The following is an 18,749-nucleotide window of genomic DNA, read 5'->3' as shown; positions in this document are numbered from 1 at the left end:
TGTTTACAAATGGTCTTGGCTTTACGCATATGCCTTGATAGAGAGATGCATTAAATAAGTGCATTGGTGGAAAATAAAATCACAGCCGCAGGACCAACAAAGCACCGGCAACATCACTACTGTTGCAGCTAAAAGACAGGTGTATTGAATAGATGTGATTGGTTACTCCTAGTCGCTTAGGTCCCTTAGAGAAGCCCCTCAATTCTAGCCCAGCGGTCCAATAGGGCACTAACAAAAATGACCAAGCTCGTTTACATGCTGACTCACAGTAGTGCTTAACGTGGAGCGACAGCTAGAGATTGTAGGGTAACCCAGTACTTAATGAACATACGCCAAAGTATCAATAGTTGGTGCTTACTGCTGGCAGCAATGTACGGTAACTAGATACTATAATAAGGTAAGCAAGAAGCTTTGTGAGGATTAAGACTGTTGAATTAGACACTTAGAATAAGTTTTATGCATGAGCGTTCAACTGATGAACCTGCATACCACTGACTCAATTTATGCGAAATAAACATAAGCAAGCCAATATTATCGCAAAATTCAGCCACATGCAGCTAGGTCCTCCCCAGTACTTAATTGAACTGGAAAAACAATTAAGACCACGACCTTGATTAAGTTTGTTTCTTTGTAAACTGGGCGGGTTTTCTATACTTATGTATGTACAGGTGAGCAATTCTTCCAGTCGAATAAATGTAACTATCGGGGTGAGTCACAGCCGCCGCAGCCACTGCGCACCGCTGCTCGATACATGCGATTTTTTGGTTTCACACAGGCTGACTAATCCAAACCTATCTCTTCCCACTACCATACAAGCAATCGTCTTATTGACTAGAGCAAGATGGCTAATCGTGAAGCTACTTATTTCTATGCCCCTACATGGGATAGCCCACCAGATCGCCCGATCAAAGTTGGCAATGTCATTAGCTCAGTCAAAGAGCCTCATCGACCCCGCTTCTATTGTCCGCCTTCTGATGAGTCGGATGTCAGCAGGTTGGAAAGAAGGCTTGTGCACACTGGCTTCAAGAGAAGGTACCTATACTTGCAGTACGAGCGACCAAGAAACATTCTTCTTCAAAACTCTTGAGACTACCCATTTTATACCAACCACTGAGTATCTTCAGAAGTGCGTTGAGGCGGAGACTTTACAACGCTACCTGGAGATCACCAGCTATCGCAAACCCGTCTACATCATCACAGGGGTTAAAGTAGTCACAGGCGCCGAGGTCAACACCTCCAAGTCTGGGACTATAGGCGGAGACATTACTGTAGAGGTTGATGGGACAGTCTGGACTGGTGGCAGTGTACCCATCGGCGGTGGTTCTGGGATTGAGGGCAAGACAGCTAAAAGTCAGGGCACAAAATGGGAGGGCAGCGGCGATTTTGTGTTCGCCTTCCGTGTGAGCAAGGTTGTCGTGAAAAAGAGTGGTGAGGTCAATGAAGAGGAGTATCGAAAGGGAGCCATCCTGAATAGCGGAAGGGAAGTGAAACAGGCGGACTTTACATTATGAGTGTTGAAGAGGCAGATGTAGAGGCTGAAGGGTTTGCTGAAGAGCAAGTGATGGAGGATGATCAATTGATCGTCTATGGTATGCCGAAGTTAGAACCACATGACGGCTGATCTGGGAAAGTACCACATCGAGTAAATCATATCCCTATGGGGCTGGCCATCTATCAACTGTTATGATTCAGTTATACCCACATAGCCGTCATACATAATTGGTATTGCCCAAGCGACCAAGCTCCTCCTATTATGCTTGCATCGGCTTCACTATCTCATAACTCACCCACTCGGGCTTCTGACCAAACAGATTCTGTTTATCTAAACTGAGGTCCACCGAGAAATATCAATCCCGAGGCTGGTACGTCGGGCCTCGCACGGCACAACGTTTGAGCACCGCCTCCATCTTCTCTCTGCGCTTCATAGCTAGTGCCTCATCACTCGTCAAATGAAGACTAGCGTACTGTAGCAAAAAGGCCGCGGTACCCGCGATAATAGGCGTGGCATACGACGATCCACTTCGAGATTTGACACAGTTGTAGTTCAAGCTATTACAAAGAAAAGTTGGCCATGCTGATTCTACGCACTCACCAACCGTTACGAGATTGATCTCACTGCGATAGCGGCTGAGATTACTCGCCTCAATAAGATTTCGAATACTGTCCGTCACGCCAGCAAGGATACACAGTCTATGACAGCCAGCAAGTTCGGTATCAAGGATGATGAAGGGAACAACGTGGATAGGGTAGTGTATACGCCAAGTCTCAGGACACAATGCCAGCTATTCCAATCACGGTTCCTAACGCGAAAGCGTTCGTGTCTATCGGACAGTCTAAGTCAGCGGAGTCAAAAGTTGAAAGCTCTATCTCAAAGACAGCTACTACAGCCCCGTCACAAATCAAAAGTGCGACAACACTAGCTCCTGAAAGGTTCAGACTTGCTGCCTCGACACCTTCGGCAATTTCGACAAGTAAAACAATAGCTTTAGGCAGTCACGAAAGCCTTGCCTTTCCTCCGGCTCCTGGCTATGTTCTCAAAAGGTGATACGACCAGCTCAAGCGTCAGTGACTAGCTGACTACGAGCAAGGTTAGAACCCGGAGAATGATGAGGCCGTTGGCAAAGCAAAGCTGCAGGAACCAATGGCGAAAGACCTGCAGGGCTTTGGCGAGATTACTTGCTCATATTGTCTATGCACGCTCCCAGTCGAAGATGTTTTCGATGAAAGGAAGTGGCAGTGAGTATCCCTTCAAAATCCAGTCCGAAAGAACTCCAGATGGTAGCAAACAAGAACGATCGCGCTGCAAAGCTCTTTCTGGTGTGTCCACTCTGCGGGCAAGACAATGTCGAGAGCAATAGCCGTCTCGAAGATCATGTCGCTGGATACCTACGCTCTCTTGCCCTCAAGTCCTTACCGAGCTACCACGAAGATATACTAGATGAAGATCAGAATGGCAACGATAGCATAGGTGTATCGTGCCCGAAACGCAGGAGCACAGTGAGGGATCTGAGGGAAGACACAGACTATGTACCCCGCTCTTTGTTCACTTCGGAACGTTTTTGGGATAGTTCGACGTCACCCTTGGGTCCAGATTGATGGCTGAACTTTATGGATCAGGCTTACGAATATCTCGATTTGTCTATCAATGATACCAGCTCATTCTTCGATACATATTCGTTTAAGCATCTGCCAAACAGCGTTGAAAAGGATGCCATCATTCAGCACATTATGTAACACCAAGAAAAACACCGAGAAGCCGTTGAAACGGAGGATAGCAAGGATGAGAAACCCGAGGGTTCACAAAAGCCACCGGTCCAATTTGATGGTGTAGCCTGGTTAGAGTATAGCCATCCGCTGGTTGGAGACAAACCCCCATGGGTGTTGCCATCAGGCTATGGAGCCCGTGGGTCACCGTTGACGCTCACAGCAGAGTCAACAATTTATGATTCCGAAGATGACGATCCTGCGAGGTCGTCTTCCGGAGTGCAGATAGAGACTGTGCGAAAGGCGAATTTGCCCTCGATACCAGAATTGTTAAGGCCGAAGCAAGAGACTGGCGATTTCGATTCCAGTGATCAAGGGCCACATCAAACGCGTCAGAATCGAAGAAGAGATCAGGGGCCAGGTATAACACGTCAGGAACGGGAAAGGGAGACTTCGGCAAGTACAGGACGCTCTGGAGGTGTCAATATCCATGGTAGGGGGTTGGAGGATCTTGATAGATGCAACAGCTATCGTCCCAGAGAGTACAACGCATTTACAGCAAACTCCCCGCCATTATTGTTAGTCCCCGCTAACATCCCTAACGATCGCCATGTTACGAATCCTCCTGTCCTTATTCGAACATGGAGGACTTCCTATGAACAGACGGAAGATCTCAAAGATGTACGGGTTGATGACGATAGGCCATCGGGTGTAACAATAGATGAAAGGTCTGCGTCATCGGATAGTCTTAGGAACAGGTTTGAGCGACATAGGGAAAGTCTTGATGATGGCGAGGCTCGTCGGCTTGAAAGACTCAGACGGAGAATCTGGAGAGAGAGCGAGGGCAGAGAAGATAGTGGTTCTTATCGTTGGGAATAATCCCGATATGTATGTAAAATAAAGATTATTAAAAAGATGTAACTTCAATCAGTCTAAGTAATACAGTAATATCTTGGTAAGTCAGACACAATAATTGGGCTTATCAACCTGCTTGTTTCACGTAGTCGGCGCTCATATGACATGCGATCTCAGAGTATTGACTTGTTTACATGGGAGCATCAGGAAATGACCATACTTTTTGCAGCTGGTAATGATGGACAGGATGCTGATCTGGATCGTAAGGTTGACGGGTCCATAAATGAGCGGTCCCTTGGAGCTGAAGCTACGTCCAAGAACTGCAGGACCATTGGGGTCACTGAGAATTGTCGGCCGGACTTCCTTGTTGGTGACGAAAATCGCCCTTACACCTGTGGAGGCTTCTGAACAAACCGATTTGCAGTCAACACCCTTCGCGGTGACCACATGGCCGACAATTCCGACGGGCTGGTCGCCTTCAGCAGTCGTGGTCCAACAGCAGAGAACAGGCTGAAGCCGGACGTTGTAGCTCCCGGCACAGCGATCCTGTCGGCGCGGTCCCAGAACAAAAATACTTGGCAAATGTGTATCTTGTGGGACTTTCTGAAGATGAGAAGTATATGCATCTGGCTGGCACAAGTTTGGCAACGCCCCTTGCCGCTGGCTGCTGCACGGCCTTGCGCCAAGCCTTAGAGGCTAATGGCTATCGTGAAGCACCTGACAGGCCTACGGGATCGCTAGTAAAAGCGCTCCTGATCAACAAAGCAGTGCCAATTGGAGATCCATATATGCCAGGCAGCCTCGGCGAGGGCTACAATCCACATTCAAGCTTCAGCGACACGGTTCCCAAAATGGTCAGACCTACATCATTGGCTCGAGGACTGACTTTGGCCGTACCAACAATGTCGAACAGGTAGTCTGAAGTGATAGAAGTGCTGGAAGTATGGCGAGCATTAATGTCAAGTCTTTTCCATTCATGGTGGATTATGTACCATTTGCTTACGCCTGGCGACTATTCGTTGGAATGCATGATAACCTAGAACTAAACACGCACACAACCATGGAAGTCTACAACGTTTACCATGCCGTTGCTTCAAACCTGGCAGTGTCGGGGCGATGCAGGCTGACCTCCTGATTTCTAGTTTTGTTATGATAGGCTGCTTGAAGGCTGTGCCGCATTTAGATATCCCCGTATGCACATGTGCCCCTTTCCTCTTTTCGTTGCTCAGGCCACCATCTCCCTCTACCCTCATTCTCTATTAACGCTACGTAGTGGTAGGAATTCCAGGTCAGGGCATAACGAGTAAACTGGCATTCTGTAATAGACGGAAATAATGCAAGTAGTGGTGGCTCTGAAAATAAAGCCTTGGTATACATAACCTGAGTTACAGGAACAGTCGCCTGATTAATCTTACTTGTTGGTTCTACAAGGATCGTAGCAGTGGGGCAGTGTATGAGACCTGCAGGTCAACAAGGGGAATGCCGTTTGATCATTGGTTGTTGAGAGGACGTTTTTATATGTTGGTTTTACAACCAACACACGTTAGCAGGGCAGCACTGCAAGAGCAGGGTTCAACATTTGGCTTAAATGCGCTCACCTCGCGTGCTATTTTCACAAGAAAGAAGTATGCAAAGCCAGGATGGACTCCCCGGCGTCCCCTGAGAAAGTGCGACTCATGCCAACTGTTTCTCACTCTACGGAGACAAAGAAACCACCTAATGATGAGATGAAAGACTTTTCCACGCTGAAGGAATGCTCTCCAACATGGTTATGGCGCGTGGGGGTGCACACCTTACTGGTAGTGGTCCCTACCGCGTATCTTGGTAAATGACGCAAAAGTGCTTTTTAGCATTCAACTCTGACCGATTTACAGTGCTACTTGGAATTGTTGGACACCTTAACGGTCAAAAGGAAAGCTCTTTTGGGGACGATATACTGGAAGTACTCCAGCTGGCGTCTACCCTTTGGCCTATAACCTTTGCCGCCGTTCTTGGTCCGTTTCTCAAGACACTAGCTCTCTTTCAAGCTGAACGAGGCGCCACGGTTGGCTCGCTTGAGTTCTTATTGACGGGCCAAACGACTGTCGCTGTTTTTAAAAATCTCTTCACTTTGCAATATATCAGGGCCTGGACTATAGCGATTGCAGCAATTTGGTGTCTCAGTCCACTGGGCGGCCAAGCTATAGTCCGGTCTTTAACCCTGAAGAAGAACATAGAGACTGCCGATATACCCGCAGCCCATTATTTTTCCCAGGTACCACTCAAGCACATGGGAACTTCCATAGCAAATCTCACGGGCGACACGAACGCATTCGGCACTGGTACTGCCGCCATTACTGGAATCCCCGATTTTCGCAGATTAGTCGTGGCTGCATTATCTGGGCCTGAAGTCTTAGTATCGCATGCCAACCGGTCTAGCTTTGGTTTTGAAGCAGCTGTTTCAGGAATAGGCGGATACCCTCAGGCAGCTCGACTCGGTCAGCAGGATATGTGGCACAATGTGCGTATCCCTTTCATGGAATATCTGGACGATTATGATTCCGCAAACCCAACTGTTTGGACTTCGGTACCGGAAGACAAAATAAATTCCTTTTCCTCATTCATTGGAGTTCCCATACGTGGGGGTTCTCGTTCACGGGTAGGAAATTCAAGTATGATTTTGAATTCTCGATACCAAACTCTCGCTTGCAGCGATCATCTCAACGGCACGAATTGGATGCTGGTTAACAAAAATCCTTCCGCTTACTTTCACGAAAGCATTCTTAACGCCACTGGTGGTGTTGGTGCTCCTACACACTTGCCAGGCTACGACGGGCGCGATATTGGGACAAAGCCAAGTTTATGGCTAGACGTCTTGAACAACAACGAAACAAACGCGCATTTCTATGGCTCTATGTTGTTTGAGCCGTCCTCTGCGCTACAGCTGCTTATTGGGGGCCAATGTCTCCATGGATCTTCAAACCCGTATACTGGTATTCGTATGTGCAACGTCAGTACATCGTATGTAGACGTTGCAGTCGAATGTACAAGAGCGTATGACGTCAGTGACCTCAAATGCCAAGTTGGAAGAATCCGACGAAGTCAAATTGGGAATTTCTCGTCGATGCACTCTGACCTATCGGAACTCTATATTGCAAGAGCAATATCGTTTGAGATGCCAGCCATTACAGCAACGTACAACGCTATGAAGCCCAGCCTGCTGGAGAAATACATAAAGAATCCCCCCACTGCCTTCGGTAATGGAGAGGATCACAAGCACAGGATGTATGGAGCCTGTTTTGAAGACGTATCTCGACAGAGCTTTGAAGCCAGAGTTGCTACAGCGCTCAACACCTTCCTGATGGCGTCTTATAACTACAGTGTCCTGACAGGGACGGATGGTATAAGCCTTAGTCAGCGCAATGATATGTGGCAGAACTTTATCGCCACCTGGACAGAGTACACGGAGCCTGTGTATACTTTGAACATTGCATGGTTCTGCATATCTATTATTTCAACTCTCATTATAATGGCTTGTACTGTTTCTAATGCAGTTATTCGGCACGTAATTATTGCGCCGGACTTCTTAGGAAGTGTCGACGGGCTTATACGCGATTCTCCCTTTGTCAAGGTTGATATTGAGTCTTCAGATGTTGGCAGTGGGGTCAGCTCACATGATCGGATCAAGTTCACAAAGAATACACAGGTACAGATACAGGATATTCAGCCTGATGAGAACATGGGAAAGATTGCATTGACATCCGATATACGGAACTCCAGACTTGAATGGAAGCGAGTATACATAAGTTGACTGGTGGCAGGCACCGATGGCCTTTGTCGTTTAGACTGTAGCAAATATTTCTAAAATTCTCAGTTCCTTCCAGTAACTTAGGTTTGCGGTTCCTATCTTAGATTCTATAATCCTGGTCTCTTGGATCTGTTTCGTATCTGCCATAGCGTCCTGAGATCTAGTTACGAAGATGAGCAAAGGGAATTCAGCTTCCTCCCTCCCTCGTTATCATAACACCGTCATCATCAACCAAAGCAATGTCAATCAATAATCTGTTCTGACTTATATCAGCTGTAAGCATCTGTTATTCATATAATAGTAGAAGTGCTAACTGCTGCAAAGTCCGCTAGTTCCTGTCGGGCCTTGATTGTGTTGCGACGTCTCTGCCCCGCGTTTTTACATGTGCGACAAGCCTTCCGCGTGGTCGATTGACAGCCTGGACAATTCGACCGATTACGAGAGCAATCCTTGCACTTCAAACTTGGTTCGCAACTTTGACACATGTCAAGTCCGTCGATCTCACGCTGTATCTGGAAGAGCAATGCATCGGTATCTGACGATGATCGATGATCTCCCCACTTGCGCTTCCATGACGACAGGGTCAGGCATAAGCCAATGGCCCTTATACGGCAAGTACTATCGCCTTCTCTCAGCAAACTGATGGTTTCCATCATAGTTCTCTCGCAGGCACTAAGTTCCGCCCTCTACTGCTGTATTGTTGCAATTATCTTTCTTGCGACTGTAAATGCCATAGTGCTGCTGTTCCAGACAGGATGGGGCGTGAGGTCAGGCTGGGTATGCTCTATGACATTGCGGGCCATATTTTCTGCTAGATCTGGTTCACCACAAACCCAGAACGCTGCATAGGCATAGTGGTGACTGATGCGCAGGCAAACGCTCGATTGACGCCATTGACTAGGTGGCAGTTTCTCTGGGTTGTAGCATTGCTGCCAGACTTGATTAAATTTCAGTAACATGATGTCACCTTGTATATGGTCCCTAACCCGCTTATGGGGCTCGCTCACAGACGCACAATGTCGGGCTGCTTTTGTGGAATACTTTGGGGGTGGTGCTGGGGTTGACAATAGTGGCTTGACGTATGGTTTACAGAAGTACTGAGCGTATGTAGACCAAAGTTTGAGCAGCACCATGTTCTTCCGTATAACCTTATCTTCAAGAGCTTTAAGACTTTCTCGAAAGCCGAGTTGCATCGTGGTCCTGAAGTCAGCCTCTTCAACACCAAGAACGCAGTTGAGAATTGCGACCGGAGGGCTTTCGCGACCATGTCTGATTTGAGAATAGAGTCTCATACTCCCAAGTACCGTCGATACCGCTTGGAGTTGAGGAGCTCGTCGGTCGAAGCCATGTAGAACCAACGACAGCTTCCACATCTGACCAAGGAATAATGGATCCATCTCTTGAATGACGTCGACAAGATCGTTCTTGAGCAAAAGCAGAATTTGTTGAGAGGCCTTTATCTGGTTGCAGCGGATCATCGTGGATATGGAATTGCAGTAAGCCTCTATGGCTTGCCCTTTGTCAGACGACAGCTCTGTGCCATCAGGGCAAATGAATCCGGTTGGGCTTGCTGTCCAGGTCGCCGAACCCCCTTAGTCAAACATCGGGTTGAGGAATTGTTCAATAGAGTAGATCGCCCTTTCCTGAAGATCGTATCGCTGTAAGCGAGGTTGTGATTGGAGCAGCGGCCAATAGCGAGTTAAGATATTCGTATTTATAAGCTGCAGTATAGCCTGTTGTTTTATCTATATAAGAAGTCAGTGGGCTATGGATGCGGGTGACTAGAATGGCTTTGGGGGTCTCAACTGCAGGTAGCGTTCCAGCTGTGTGATGGCAACATATTGTGGCAGAGTCTATCTCAGAGTTACAGAGAGTATACAAGGACTGGTCTCATCCATACAGCCAGTCTCAATTGTCAGTGAAAAGGTGCGGCTCCAAACTTAAAAGGGCATAATTGGTCAGTTACCTTCAGACTCGCCACTATTTCCATCACTAACCATCATTAGTACTCGTGCTACCATTAGTCTTCCGTTGGTGCCTTCTATTCCATAATGTGTCTACGAATGATTGGGCGAACATGACGTATGGTCCCGGTGTGGAGGGGAACGCGTATCTGAACGAAGAAACATCTTGCGCGGATTTCTAGCCGATGGCCTTCATGGTTGGACTTGCTATTCATAACCAGTAGGAGCTGTCCGCGACGCTATAGTGTGGCAAATAATTGTTAAATCCGGTTGGAGCTGACTGTGGTCGTAATAGCAGGGTGGTTTGTTCATCAGGTCGAAGCCTTGTAAGGTAGGTGATTCGTTTTGGGACTTTAAATTTGGGTTTTCGGTAGTTTCCATTACATTGAAGAGGTGTTTGACTTTTAAAGAGTGGCATGGACGGCCAGCTAAACGCTTTTAACAAGCAATAGCATCTGTCAAGGCTCCCGACCCTTGTGCCTGCTTCTCTTTTCCTTACCCCCGGCTAAATTCGGGCGCATCCTCCTAACAGCTTGTCTTAATAACCTCTCCATGTCCTCCATTCTGGTTACAGCCAAGCACGTATCGGGACTCAGTCACAGCAGGACCGTCGGGTCGGTTTCTGGTGCAGCACCCCTGATCCATCATTAGCATTAGTCAGAGCAAACTATCAATCATTATGCTTACTCTGTCGCCCTGGAAAATTCCGCCTGCTTGGTTGCAGATATTTGGGCTTGGGTTCAAGCTTCCATTAGGCATACGGCAGCCAAGGACACGCTGCGAGAGAGCTCCCGCTGGTAGGAGGAGCATAACGAAATGGTGGAACTGCATACTGGTAGTGTGATAGAGATAGGTATATATCTCGGGCTTGACCTGAGTCAAAGTCAGATGGTCAGATGGTCAGATGGTGATAGAGATAGAGGACTTCTGTAAATTGACCAGCAGAAAAGATATGGAAGTAAGTAGTACTTTATATACTTTCGGGATAAGACCAGTGGATTATAAACGTTTGACTGTAATTTTACTTTATGTCTCCCTGGGTATCTGTTAGGATCTACCTAGTAAACCTTGAATTATCTAGCGTATTTCCTATATAGATATTAGCTTTAAATAATTATAAACTAATATATACTTCGGACTTGTCTAATGTCGACAATTCAAAGCATCCAGGGCACCGTATTATAAGAACTATTATATATTAATGAGTTTATAAAGTTTGTCTGTCTGTTAATAAGAACTCTTTATATAAGCTTGATTTACAGGTGGTGCTACGGTATGATAGAAGTCTGTTGTGATCGGTAGTTACGTAGTATATTATACTGTATCGAGCATGTTCAAGAGGTTCGAAAAAGCCTTGATATTTAAGAACCCGATTCGGTGGTAGTGAGCTGTTGAAATACAGCACAGCATCTAAAAGGGTGCCCTGAGCTCAGCCAATCAGAAGGCTGCACTCACCGACATCTGTGTATTAGAAGAAAGCGTTAGCCCCTGTTATTATAGTTTATCAGTAGTCTCGCAATATCCTTCTATAAGCGGTAAATAATTGCGCTTATTAGTTTATCAAGGCAGTCTAGTAGTCTCTGTCTTTCTGAGGTATTTAATTTCCTTTATATGCTTGTGACTTGTATTTTAATATATTAAAGTTTATACGAGAAGACTAATTACGCGCGTGCCACTAGACAGTCATCCTATGTTACCGACGCAAACTCACGCCACGTCATTTTACGCCAAGCTACTTACTGTAACGTAGACAGTGTAGATTTGAGATGCTGATCGGCGTGGAAGTTCTATTTCCTTACTAGCTTTAAAGTATGTTCTACTTACGGGTGGGTCAAGTGATAAGATAATTGTCACTAGGTTAAACCTTCCGGCTTCTATCTAATAAGTCGCACCCTTGTTCCAGTTGCATTTTCAACTCCACACTGCCGTTTAATAAGGCAAGACTCACTACCTCTAGGTTCATGGGACCGCTGACGGGGTCAGGTAGCCAGGCTGGCCTGGAAAGGTAGGCACATCATGTTAGTCGTCCTGAACTCTAAAGCGAACGAACACGAGGCGGTCTAGAGAATAGGGGATTTCTTTAGCTATATAACTCGTACAGCCTCCTCGAACAAGAGGTCTTCTCTAATACAATCACCTTTATATTTCATTATAATCCTTTTCGATCAGTCGGCGTCATGAAGCCTACCTCTTATCTCTTGGCTATCGCCCATATGGCCGGTACAGCTCTTGCTCTTTCTGGAGACGGCGCCAAGTGTCAGCTCAATACCGAGTGTCTCAGTGGATACTGCATGCCTCGTACAGGCTCAGAAGAATACGTATGCTGGGGCGCCCGCCGTAGGGGAGGTCAGTATAGTCTTGCCATTTACTGTCAACTTTACATTAGGAAGCTACTAAGACTTGTTACTTCTTCTAGACTGGTGTAACGTCAACTATACCGGAACAGTGTGTAACAATGGGCTGAGGTGTGTTTCTCACCAGGGTAAGTGGCGTCTAAAGGCTAGAGCCTTCTTGCAATTCAAGATAAATTATAACGGACGCTGATTGTGTTCTAGGAAGCTTTTTTCTTGGCAAGTGCACCTGAAGGTAGCTAGAGGCTCTCAGCTGTGTCACTTAGTAATATTACTATTTTCACTTGTCTCTCTCCTTTATATTTTCGCACCTCTATCAGTGATTTGTATGTGCTAAGAAAATGTTTTAACTTATTACTTTGGTAAACCTCTTGCCTCTCAGTCCATAGTTTACAATTCCAATCCGCTTATTTCCTTGTCAATCGGACACACAGAGAATAGTTTACCAAGCGGATTGTTGATGTTCCTTGTTTATCGATCTCCATGATAGCTATAGAAACCATATGCCCATAAGCTTGCTTGATTAAGAGCTGAAACACATGCCTGCGAAGTTGCGTGACCATAATAATAACATAGAGTGAATTTCCGCCGAGATGGACAAAGTCGATATTACAGCCCAGGCTCTCCTTCTTGCAGGCCAGGACGCGTTCCCAGAATTCCGTAAAGATAAACTTTGTTGGGGTTCTTAGTGGTTCTCGAGATGGAGCGGGACAAAGCGACATCAACTTGTCTCTTGTCATTTTTTGGCAGCATCTACGCAATGCCAGATGGTCGATCTTGCCGGCTCTAGTCCAACGCATGTTTGATACAAGAAAAAGGACGCTGGGAACCATGTAAGAGGGAAGAGATGTCCGTAATTACTCAGCGATGGTAGAGATCACAGCTGTTGGCTCCGTGGAGACCATCTCGGGACTTAAAACACGCAAGGTCTCAGGGTCGGGGACTTTTGTTGTCTATAGAAGGATAGAGAGCAATCCTGCTATATGGTGTAATCTGACAGATAAACGACGATACCTGCATGTACATTTCAAATACAGAAAGTCGACGTAGATCAATAATTAGGGATAGAATAATCGTTTCAGTAGGGCAATGCAAATAAATAATTAACTTTAGAAATACCAATTTGAGATTTTCCGCGTTTATGATAGATCACAAATATGGCATTCTCTCCAGCTCCATAACATCCCCAGGGCACCCTACATCGGGTAGTAGTCCTCAACAGGCGTTAGCCCGATCATAGGGGAATCTCCATTCTCGTCGGCCTGCAGCGCATAGAACGCTTTGACGCTTTCCACATCGGTATCCTGTACCTCTGGAGGCTGCCTGCTGTAAGTCATAACAGACTTCGGGTTACGCGGTCCCAGCTGCACCGCATTAATCGTTTCCTTGCTATCTCCCGTAGTCGAATCAATGTCCATCGCAAACTCATGTCTCAATCCCAAAACGTGACCCAATCCATGCATAAACACCTTCCACATTCCGTCCTTCCATTTGGGCATGGAAAAAGCGAGGTTGTAAGCCATCATGACGCTTATGTCGTTGGGGTTGGGGAAGAAAGCTGACGCCAGCGTTCAGCTTTGAAACTCTTGGCTATGAGCCCACAGGATGGGACTATGATCATGTGAGTGATCCCGATGCTCCCCCCAACCTTGAGGAAGAGTTTGAGAACCTGCAGCCGCATCACGGCCACAACAAAATTTCGCAGCTGGTTGCTATTCCCATCTCGGATGAGGAAGTTGAAGCCGCTAAGAAGTTTGACTATGTGAGATGGAAGCAGGAGAACGCTGAGAAACCGCACAGGGGTAAGTGCCCAACCATCCACTGGAGCCATACTAAGATGTCGCATAGCCGGTAGCTTCGCGTTTGCGGAGCACAGCTACATCGGAGACTCACTTACTCTCGCCTGAGATGACGGTCAATCGTACGTTGCCAAGTACAAGCCTTTCAAGCTGCCCAACGGTCTGGAGGTGACCTACGGCCAAATCAACGGTCTCGCGGGTGACTTCTACGGAACCGCGAACCCTATCAGTGACAGCCAAGACCTACAGGACCAGCGGAACCGCTTCCTGAGAGCATGGTTCTGGCTTGCCCAGGACACAACGCGCAACCCGGCCGAAGCCGAGACAATCCTTGGCACACTATCGACTGAAGTCGACATGGTATAGGCTGCTCTTGACAAGGGGCAGGACCCATCCACCGTCTATCCAAATATTCCCGACTTGAACGTGCAGATGCAAACCTTAACCATCACTCGCCCTGGTGAATGTCCCAGCTACCTTGACCTAGCCAAGATCAACTGGGATCATTTCGGGCAAGATGCGAGGACAGCGTACAATGCTTGCCACTCTGTAGCCCTACAGGTTGCAGCCAGCGGAGATCTGACTCTTGCATATGCCATGAATGCCTTTGGCGACCATTTTTTGCAGTGCTCATTTGCGTCGGGACACATGCGCACCCCTCGTCGCAAGTTGCACGATACCACTGGCGCCGCTGATCTCCGCGCGAAGGTATGATACCACTTCCCTAACTGGGCTCCCGTACGACTAACACCTCTCAGTTCATGCACGATGAAGACAACGCCATCGGACTGTCGGTCCGTAGTCCTATTGGCCGTGAATGGCACACCTTTGTCGATAAACGCCTCCTCGACAAGGAGGATGTCTCGAACAAGAACGAGGCATAGAATTCCGTCCGTGCATCCGCTGATGAGATCTACAACGCGTGGAAGAACAAATCGGTACCGGAGTACCCCCAGTATGCAGCATGGAACTATGCACCTGTACTGAGCGAGGTCAAAGGCATTGTGGCACCTCTTTTCCGAGAGGATGGCCAGCGCAGAGCTGATATCCGGAAGAGGTGCCAGTCGAAGTATACCAACAGCTATTGGTATTGGTCGACCGCTTTGGATCTTAAGGCGAGCGGATTGTGGGATTACCCCATTGAGCCAACGGCGGACTGCAAGATCTAGGCGGGATTTGGGCGCCAACAACCTCAGAATAAGGATCTCTCGGATCCCTTTCCTTATCTACCGTGGGATATTGGTGGAAAGTAGCTAGTTAATTAAATTGTGTTGATCTAATAATGGGGTAATTGCTTAGCAGAAGTAGGACTATTTTAAGATATGACTAACCAATAATAATTGAACAAGTGTGGAATCTGACTCTCAGCCGCAGGGGATCAACCGTGCGTTCATGATACGATTATGAGCAAGTCGGGTATTCACAAATATGGGACATTCTGCCGAGCCCTGCTATTTCTTCAAGCACGGGGTATCTCTTTAGCAAATCTACCTAGCATCGTGACGTTACCTCAGTAAAGTAGAACTGCTCTAGTCGGTCGCTGTTCATAGTCAACGAAGCCTCGCTTACCTGTCGCCTATCGGATTGGAATCTGACCGGTACAGCAAACATGTCGCCCGAGCGGGGTTCCCCCCAAGTTGAGGATTCGACTCAACTTTCATCGCTACGTCTCCGCCTTCGTGGCCTGATCGACGAAGGGAAGGCAGGCTATGACCCCAAAGATGCCTTTATTAAATATGTCTGGTCGGAGGTAGAGGATGAATACCAGAAGATGGCAGATGAGCTGGCATCAGTTTGTAAAGCAGAGCTTACCCGCCGCAATGTTCCAGCAACCGTCGAAAGTCGAGTCAAGTCACGCGACTCCATCGCTAAATCTCTCGACAGACGAGAGATTTACCGGCAAAAGATAGATGAGGGATTCTATGAGAATATTCATGAGATCCTTCACGACCTGCATGACTTGGTTGGTATTCGCATTATCGTCGACTACCTTGACCATCTTGACGCAGTTTCTGAGTTTGTAACTGGCACATTCCATCAGGAAAGAGATCCTAATATCTTTTCTGCGAGCCGCAAAGTTGGCCAGTCATGGAACACCTGGTTCGGAGCATATGAGTGTAAAAACTACCATATCAGTGCCAAGTATACAGAGGATAACCCATTGAGCTATTACAATGGCGTCATATTTGAGATCCAGATCACAAGTCTTCCCGCCAACTTGTATAACAAGATTGCCCACCCGCTACTTTACAAGGGAGAAGCTGGGGAGTTATCGCAAGGGGACGAAATTGTCATTGACCTCACCAAAGGCCTTGCTTTCTGCTACTCTCTCTGCACCTACTACAAGAGACACAAGCTCGAGGGGAAAGCCATCGACACGTACGAGATAGAACTCATGCAAAAAGTCTCATCAGCCTCGGAAGGACCACAGTTTGAATCCAGTATAGGTCGCTTAGCAGAGATGATTCCAGGTGTCGCTGGAACAGATACCAAGGGCAAATTTATTCCGAGGGAGACATTGGAACTGGTCCTTAAGAGCCTTCTCAACCAGGACATTCCGAACAATATTGGGCAGTGTCTTGTCGACAAACTGAGGTACGGCAATCCATCTTGCTATGTTCTGATCCCATATCTAACTAAAGCTACAGACGGGAGATCCAAGACATTGGGCGACCTCGAATTGAACTACCCTCTTTTGGCAAGGCGCGTTTCGACAGCCAAGACGTCTTTCAAAGCCCAGTATGTCAGGAGGGTACACAGACTCGGGCCATCGAACACATCCACAACTGGATTGGAAACGGCAAGGAGCCATTGCTCTGGATCTGTAGCCATGCTGGAAGTGGGAAGTCTACTCTGGCACGGACAGTAGCCAGGGACCTCATCGAAACTAGCCAAATTGCCGCTGGGTACTTCTTCAGACGAGGCGACGTAGGTCGGAACCATATATCTCATGTGATTCCCACCATCGCGGCCCAGCTCTTATGCACGATTCCTCATTTTGAACCTTGCCTAAGGGCTTCCGTCGACGCTTGCAAGAATGTGGACTTCGAAACCATGCGCCTCGATGAACAGTTCAAGGTTCTTCTCAAGACCCCATTCTCACAAGTGGGCCATATTCCTTCCACCAAAGTCATCATCATCGACGCACTCGATGAATGCGTTGATCTCGTTCAAGTGGATAAGCTCATCGATCTTTTGGTCAATCTCAAGACGTTGAATATGGTGCAGATTCGTCTTCTACTAACTAGCCGTGACGAGGATCCGATACGTGCAGCGATTGTACGTCAGGCACACGAAAGGCTATTGTTAGCAACAACCTATCACGATGACAACATCACAGACATTGAATCCATTTTAAGAATCGGCTTCCAAAGAATCAGGAAGGAGGCAGGAATTGAGCCGACCTGGCCAACAGAAGAGCAGTTCCGAGAGGTGTTACATCGATCGACCAATCCGTCCCCCCTGTTCATCTATGCAACAACCCTTCTCCGTTTTTTGGGTGATGGGACGAGACTTAAAGTTCCAAAGAAACGTCTAAACAGTTGGATTGAGAAACGCGCTGGTAAAACATTCACTACGCAGCTCGATGAGATGTACACGACAGTCTTCGAGAATCTGGACCCAGATTTTGGACACGGGAGTTCGGCAAACCTCATGGAGGACGAAAAGGACGGTCTTCGAATAGTCCTGGGTGCTATTGCTCTTGCAGTAGAGCCATTGTCTATCAACTCGCTTGCTGATATTCTAGGGATCGATCTAGATATTTTGGAGCTTCTGAGGTCTTGTCGCGCCGTGTTATATATCCCGGAGAGCAACGACGATCCAGTTCAGATGCTACATAAGTCATTCAGCGACTTCCTTTTCAGACGCCTCCCGAAAGGAACATGTTGGTTCAACGTTGATGAGAGGCAGCAAAACGAGCTTTTGGCACAAGGGTGTATTACGCTTCTGAAAGGCAGGCTGAGAAATAACATTTGTGAGCTCCAGGACCCTGCAATATTGCGGGTAAAGATCCAGCCAAGCATCATTCAAAGGTGCATACCCAATAGCCTTCAGTACGCTTCATCCTATTGGGTCCAGCACGTACGAAAAGCTGGCGGTATGACTCTCCTGGGCGGTGTTGTTGAATCCTTTCTTTATAAGAGATTTCTTGAGTGGATGGAGTGTATGGCAATTCTGGGGCGCCTTGATAGCGCCTCATCTGCCATAGAAGAATTGCGAGTACACACGCAGGTATTCGTATCCTTAGAAGGTGTTGGCCGTTGATCTAATCATTCTGCGCAGTTGGATGACGATCTCGGACGTTTCTTGTACGACGCCTATCGTTTCTTGTTGAAGCATAGTCCAATAATTCAGAAAACCCCGAGGCAGACTTTTGGCTCGGCCTTATTATTCAGCCCGACAAAAAGCATCATACGAAATTATTTCTGGGGGAGGAGACTTCCAGAGTGCCAGAGTGTGCTAAACCTGCCTGACCATTGGGATTCTGTCTTGCAGCAAATTTGTTTGGCACCCGAACAGATAGGTGTGGACGCAATTGCCCTGTCTTCAGATGGCAAGCTATTGGCTTCGTCTCATTACAATTATAACCTAACACATTTTCCCAAGTTCTATATCGAGCTGTGGCAGTCTTTAACAGGAGCCCATCTGGCAAGGGCTAAAGTCCCAAACCAAGTTATAGCCATGTGCTGGGCGAAACACGAGGGGAATCTCATTTTCGTCACCAAAAACGGACAGGTTTACATGCATGATTTTCTCCAAGAGGACCCTGTCACCCTGACCCCTCATC

General features: G+C 47.3%; 10 protein-coding genes across 10 annotated transcripts; 6 read left to right on the top strand and 4 right to left on the bottom strand.

Moving 5' to 3' along the window:
- Positions 1–556: 556 nt before the first annotated feature.
- B0J16DRAFT_331335 (uncharacterized protein) lies at positions 557–1,768 on the top strand. The gene is made up of 2 exons (XM_046126566.1): positions 557–658; positions 858–1,768. The coding sequence occupies exon 2, from the start codon at positions 870–872 to the stop codon at positions 1,509–1,511; it is 642 nt and encodes a 213-aa protein (XP_045990541.1). The 5' UTR covers positions 557–658; positions 858–869; the 3' UTR covers positions 1,512–1,768.
- A 507-nt stretch (positions 1,769–2,275) lies between these two features.
- Positions 2,276–4,083, top strand: B0J16DRAFT_392720 (uncharacterized protein; the record flags this gene model as incomplete). Its single annotated transcript, XM_046132019.1, has 4 exons — positions 2,276–2,541; positions 2,594–2,736; positions 2,783–2,968; positions 3,242–4,083. 4 exons carry the CDS (start codon positions 2,276–2,278, stop codon positions 4,081–4,083), a joined length of 1,437 nt encoding a protein of 478 aa, XP_045990540.1.
- A 132-nt stretch (positions 4,084–4,215) lies between these two features.
- On the bottom strand, positions 4,216–5,143 carry B0J16DRAFT_392719 (uncharacterized protein; the record flags this gene model as incomplete). Its single annotated transcript, XM_046132017.1, has 3 exons — positions 4,216–4,662; positions 4,925–5,071; positions 5,114–5,143. 3 exons carry the CDS (start codon positions 5,141–5,143, stop codon positions 4,216–4,218), a joined length of 624 nt encoding a protein of 207 aa, XP_045990539.1.
- Positions 5,144–5,699: 556 nt separating this feature from the next.
- On the top strand, positions 5,700–7,849 carry B0J16DRAFT_298625 (uncharacterized protein; the record flags this gene model as incomplete). Its single annotated transcript, XM_046124502.1, has 2 exons — positions 5,700–5,883; positions 5,934–7,849. The coding sequence occupies 2 exons, from the start codon at positions 5,700–5,702 to the stop codon at positions 7,847–7,849; spliced, it is 2,100 nt and encodes a 699-aa protein (XP_045990538.1).
- A 683-nt stretch (positions 7,850–8,532) lies between these two features.
- Positions 8,533–9,380, bottom strand: B0J16DRAFT_410355 (uncharacterized protein; the record flags this gene model as incomplete). The annotated part of the gene is made up of 1 exon (XM_046133139.1): positions 8,533–9,380. The coding sequence occupies exon 1, from the start codon at positions 9,322–9,324 to the stop codon at positions 8,533–8,535; it is 792 nt and encodes a 263-aa protein (XP_045990537.1). The 5' UTR covers positions 9,325–9,380.
- A 671-nt stretch (positions 9,381–10,051) lies between these two features.
- Positions 10,052–10,742, bottom strand: B0J16DRAFT_331332 (uncharacterized protein). Its single transcript, XM_046126565.1, has 2 exons — positions 10,498–10,742; positions 10,052–10,446 (listed from the first exon to the last, which is right to left on the bottom strand). Exons 1-2 carry the CDS (start codon positions 10,639–10,641, stop codon positions 10,336–10,338), a joined length of 255 nt encoding a protein of 84 aa, XP_045990536.1. The 5' UTR covers positions 10,642–10,742; the 3' UTR covers positions 10,052–10,335.
- Positions 10,743–11,802: 1,060 nt separating this feature from the next.
- Positions 11,803–12,486, top strand: B0J16DRAFT_47373 (uncharacterized protein). The gene is made up of 3 exons (XM_046133908.1): positions 11,803–12,156; positions 12,227–12,309; positions 12,366–12,486. Exons 1-3 carry the CDS (start codon positions 11,988–11,990, stop codon positions 12,402–12,404), a joined length of 291 nt encoding a protein of 96 aa, XP_045990535.1. The 5' UTR covers positions 11,803–11,987; the 3' UTR covers positions 12,405–12,486.
- Positions 12,440–13,093, bottom strand: B0J16DRAFT_47371 (uncharacterized protein). The gene has a single exon (XM_046133907.1). The coding sequence runs from the start codon at positions 12,992–12,994 to the stop codon at positions 12,569–12,571; it is 426 nt and encodes a 141-aa protein (XP_045990534.1). The 5' UTR covers positions 12,995–13,093; the 3' UTR covers positions 12,440–12,568.
- A 565-nt stretch (positions 13,094–13,658) lies between these two features.
- B0J16DRAFT_367908 (uncharacterized protein) lies at positions 13,659–15,271 on the top strand (the record flags this gene model as incomplete). The annotated part of the gene is made up of 5 exons (XM_046130169.1): positions 13,659–13,675; positions 13,737–13,923; positions 14,327–14,668; positions 14,719–14,754; positions 14,845–15,271. 5 exons carry the CDS (start codon positions 13,659–13,661, stop codon positions 15,127–15,129), a joined length of 867 nt encoding a protein of 288 aa, XP_045990533.1. The 3' UTR covers positions 15,130–15,271.
- Positions 15,272–15,376: 105 nt separating this feature from the next.
- B0J16DRAFT_47357 (uncharacterized protein) lies at positions 15,377–18,435 on the top strand. Its single transcript, XM_046133906.1, has 2 exons — positions 15,377–16,555; positions 16,609–18,435. Exons 1-2 carry the CDS (start codon positions 15,570–15,572, stop codon positions 18,224–18,226), a joined length of 2,604 nt encoding a protein of 867 aa, XP_045990532.1. The 5' UTR covers positions 15,377–15,569; the 3' UTR covers positions 18,227–18,435.
- The last annotated feature ends 314 nt before the right edge of the window (positions 18,436–18,749 follow it).

The sequence above is a fragment of the Fusarium flagelliforme genome, assembly GCF_020744385.1.
Source record: "Fusarium flagelliforme strain FIESC 12 MPI-CAGE-AA-0113 chromosome Unknown B0J16scaffold_1, whole genome shotgun sequence".
Lineage (NCBI taxonomy): Eukaryota > Fungi > Ascomycota > Sordariomycetes > Hypocreales > Nectriaceae > Fusarium > Fusarium flagelliforme.
The sequence above is the reverse complement of the archived record's forward strand: the minus strand, read 5'-3'. Positions and strand labels throughout refer to the sequence as shown.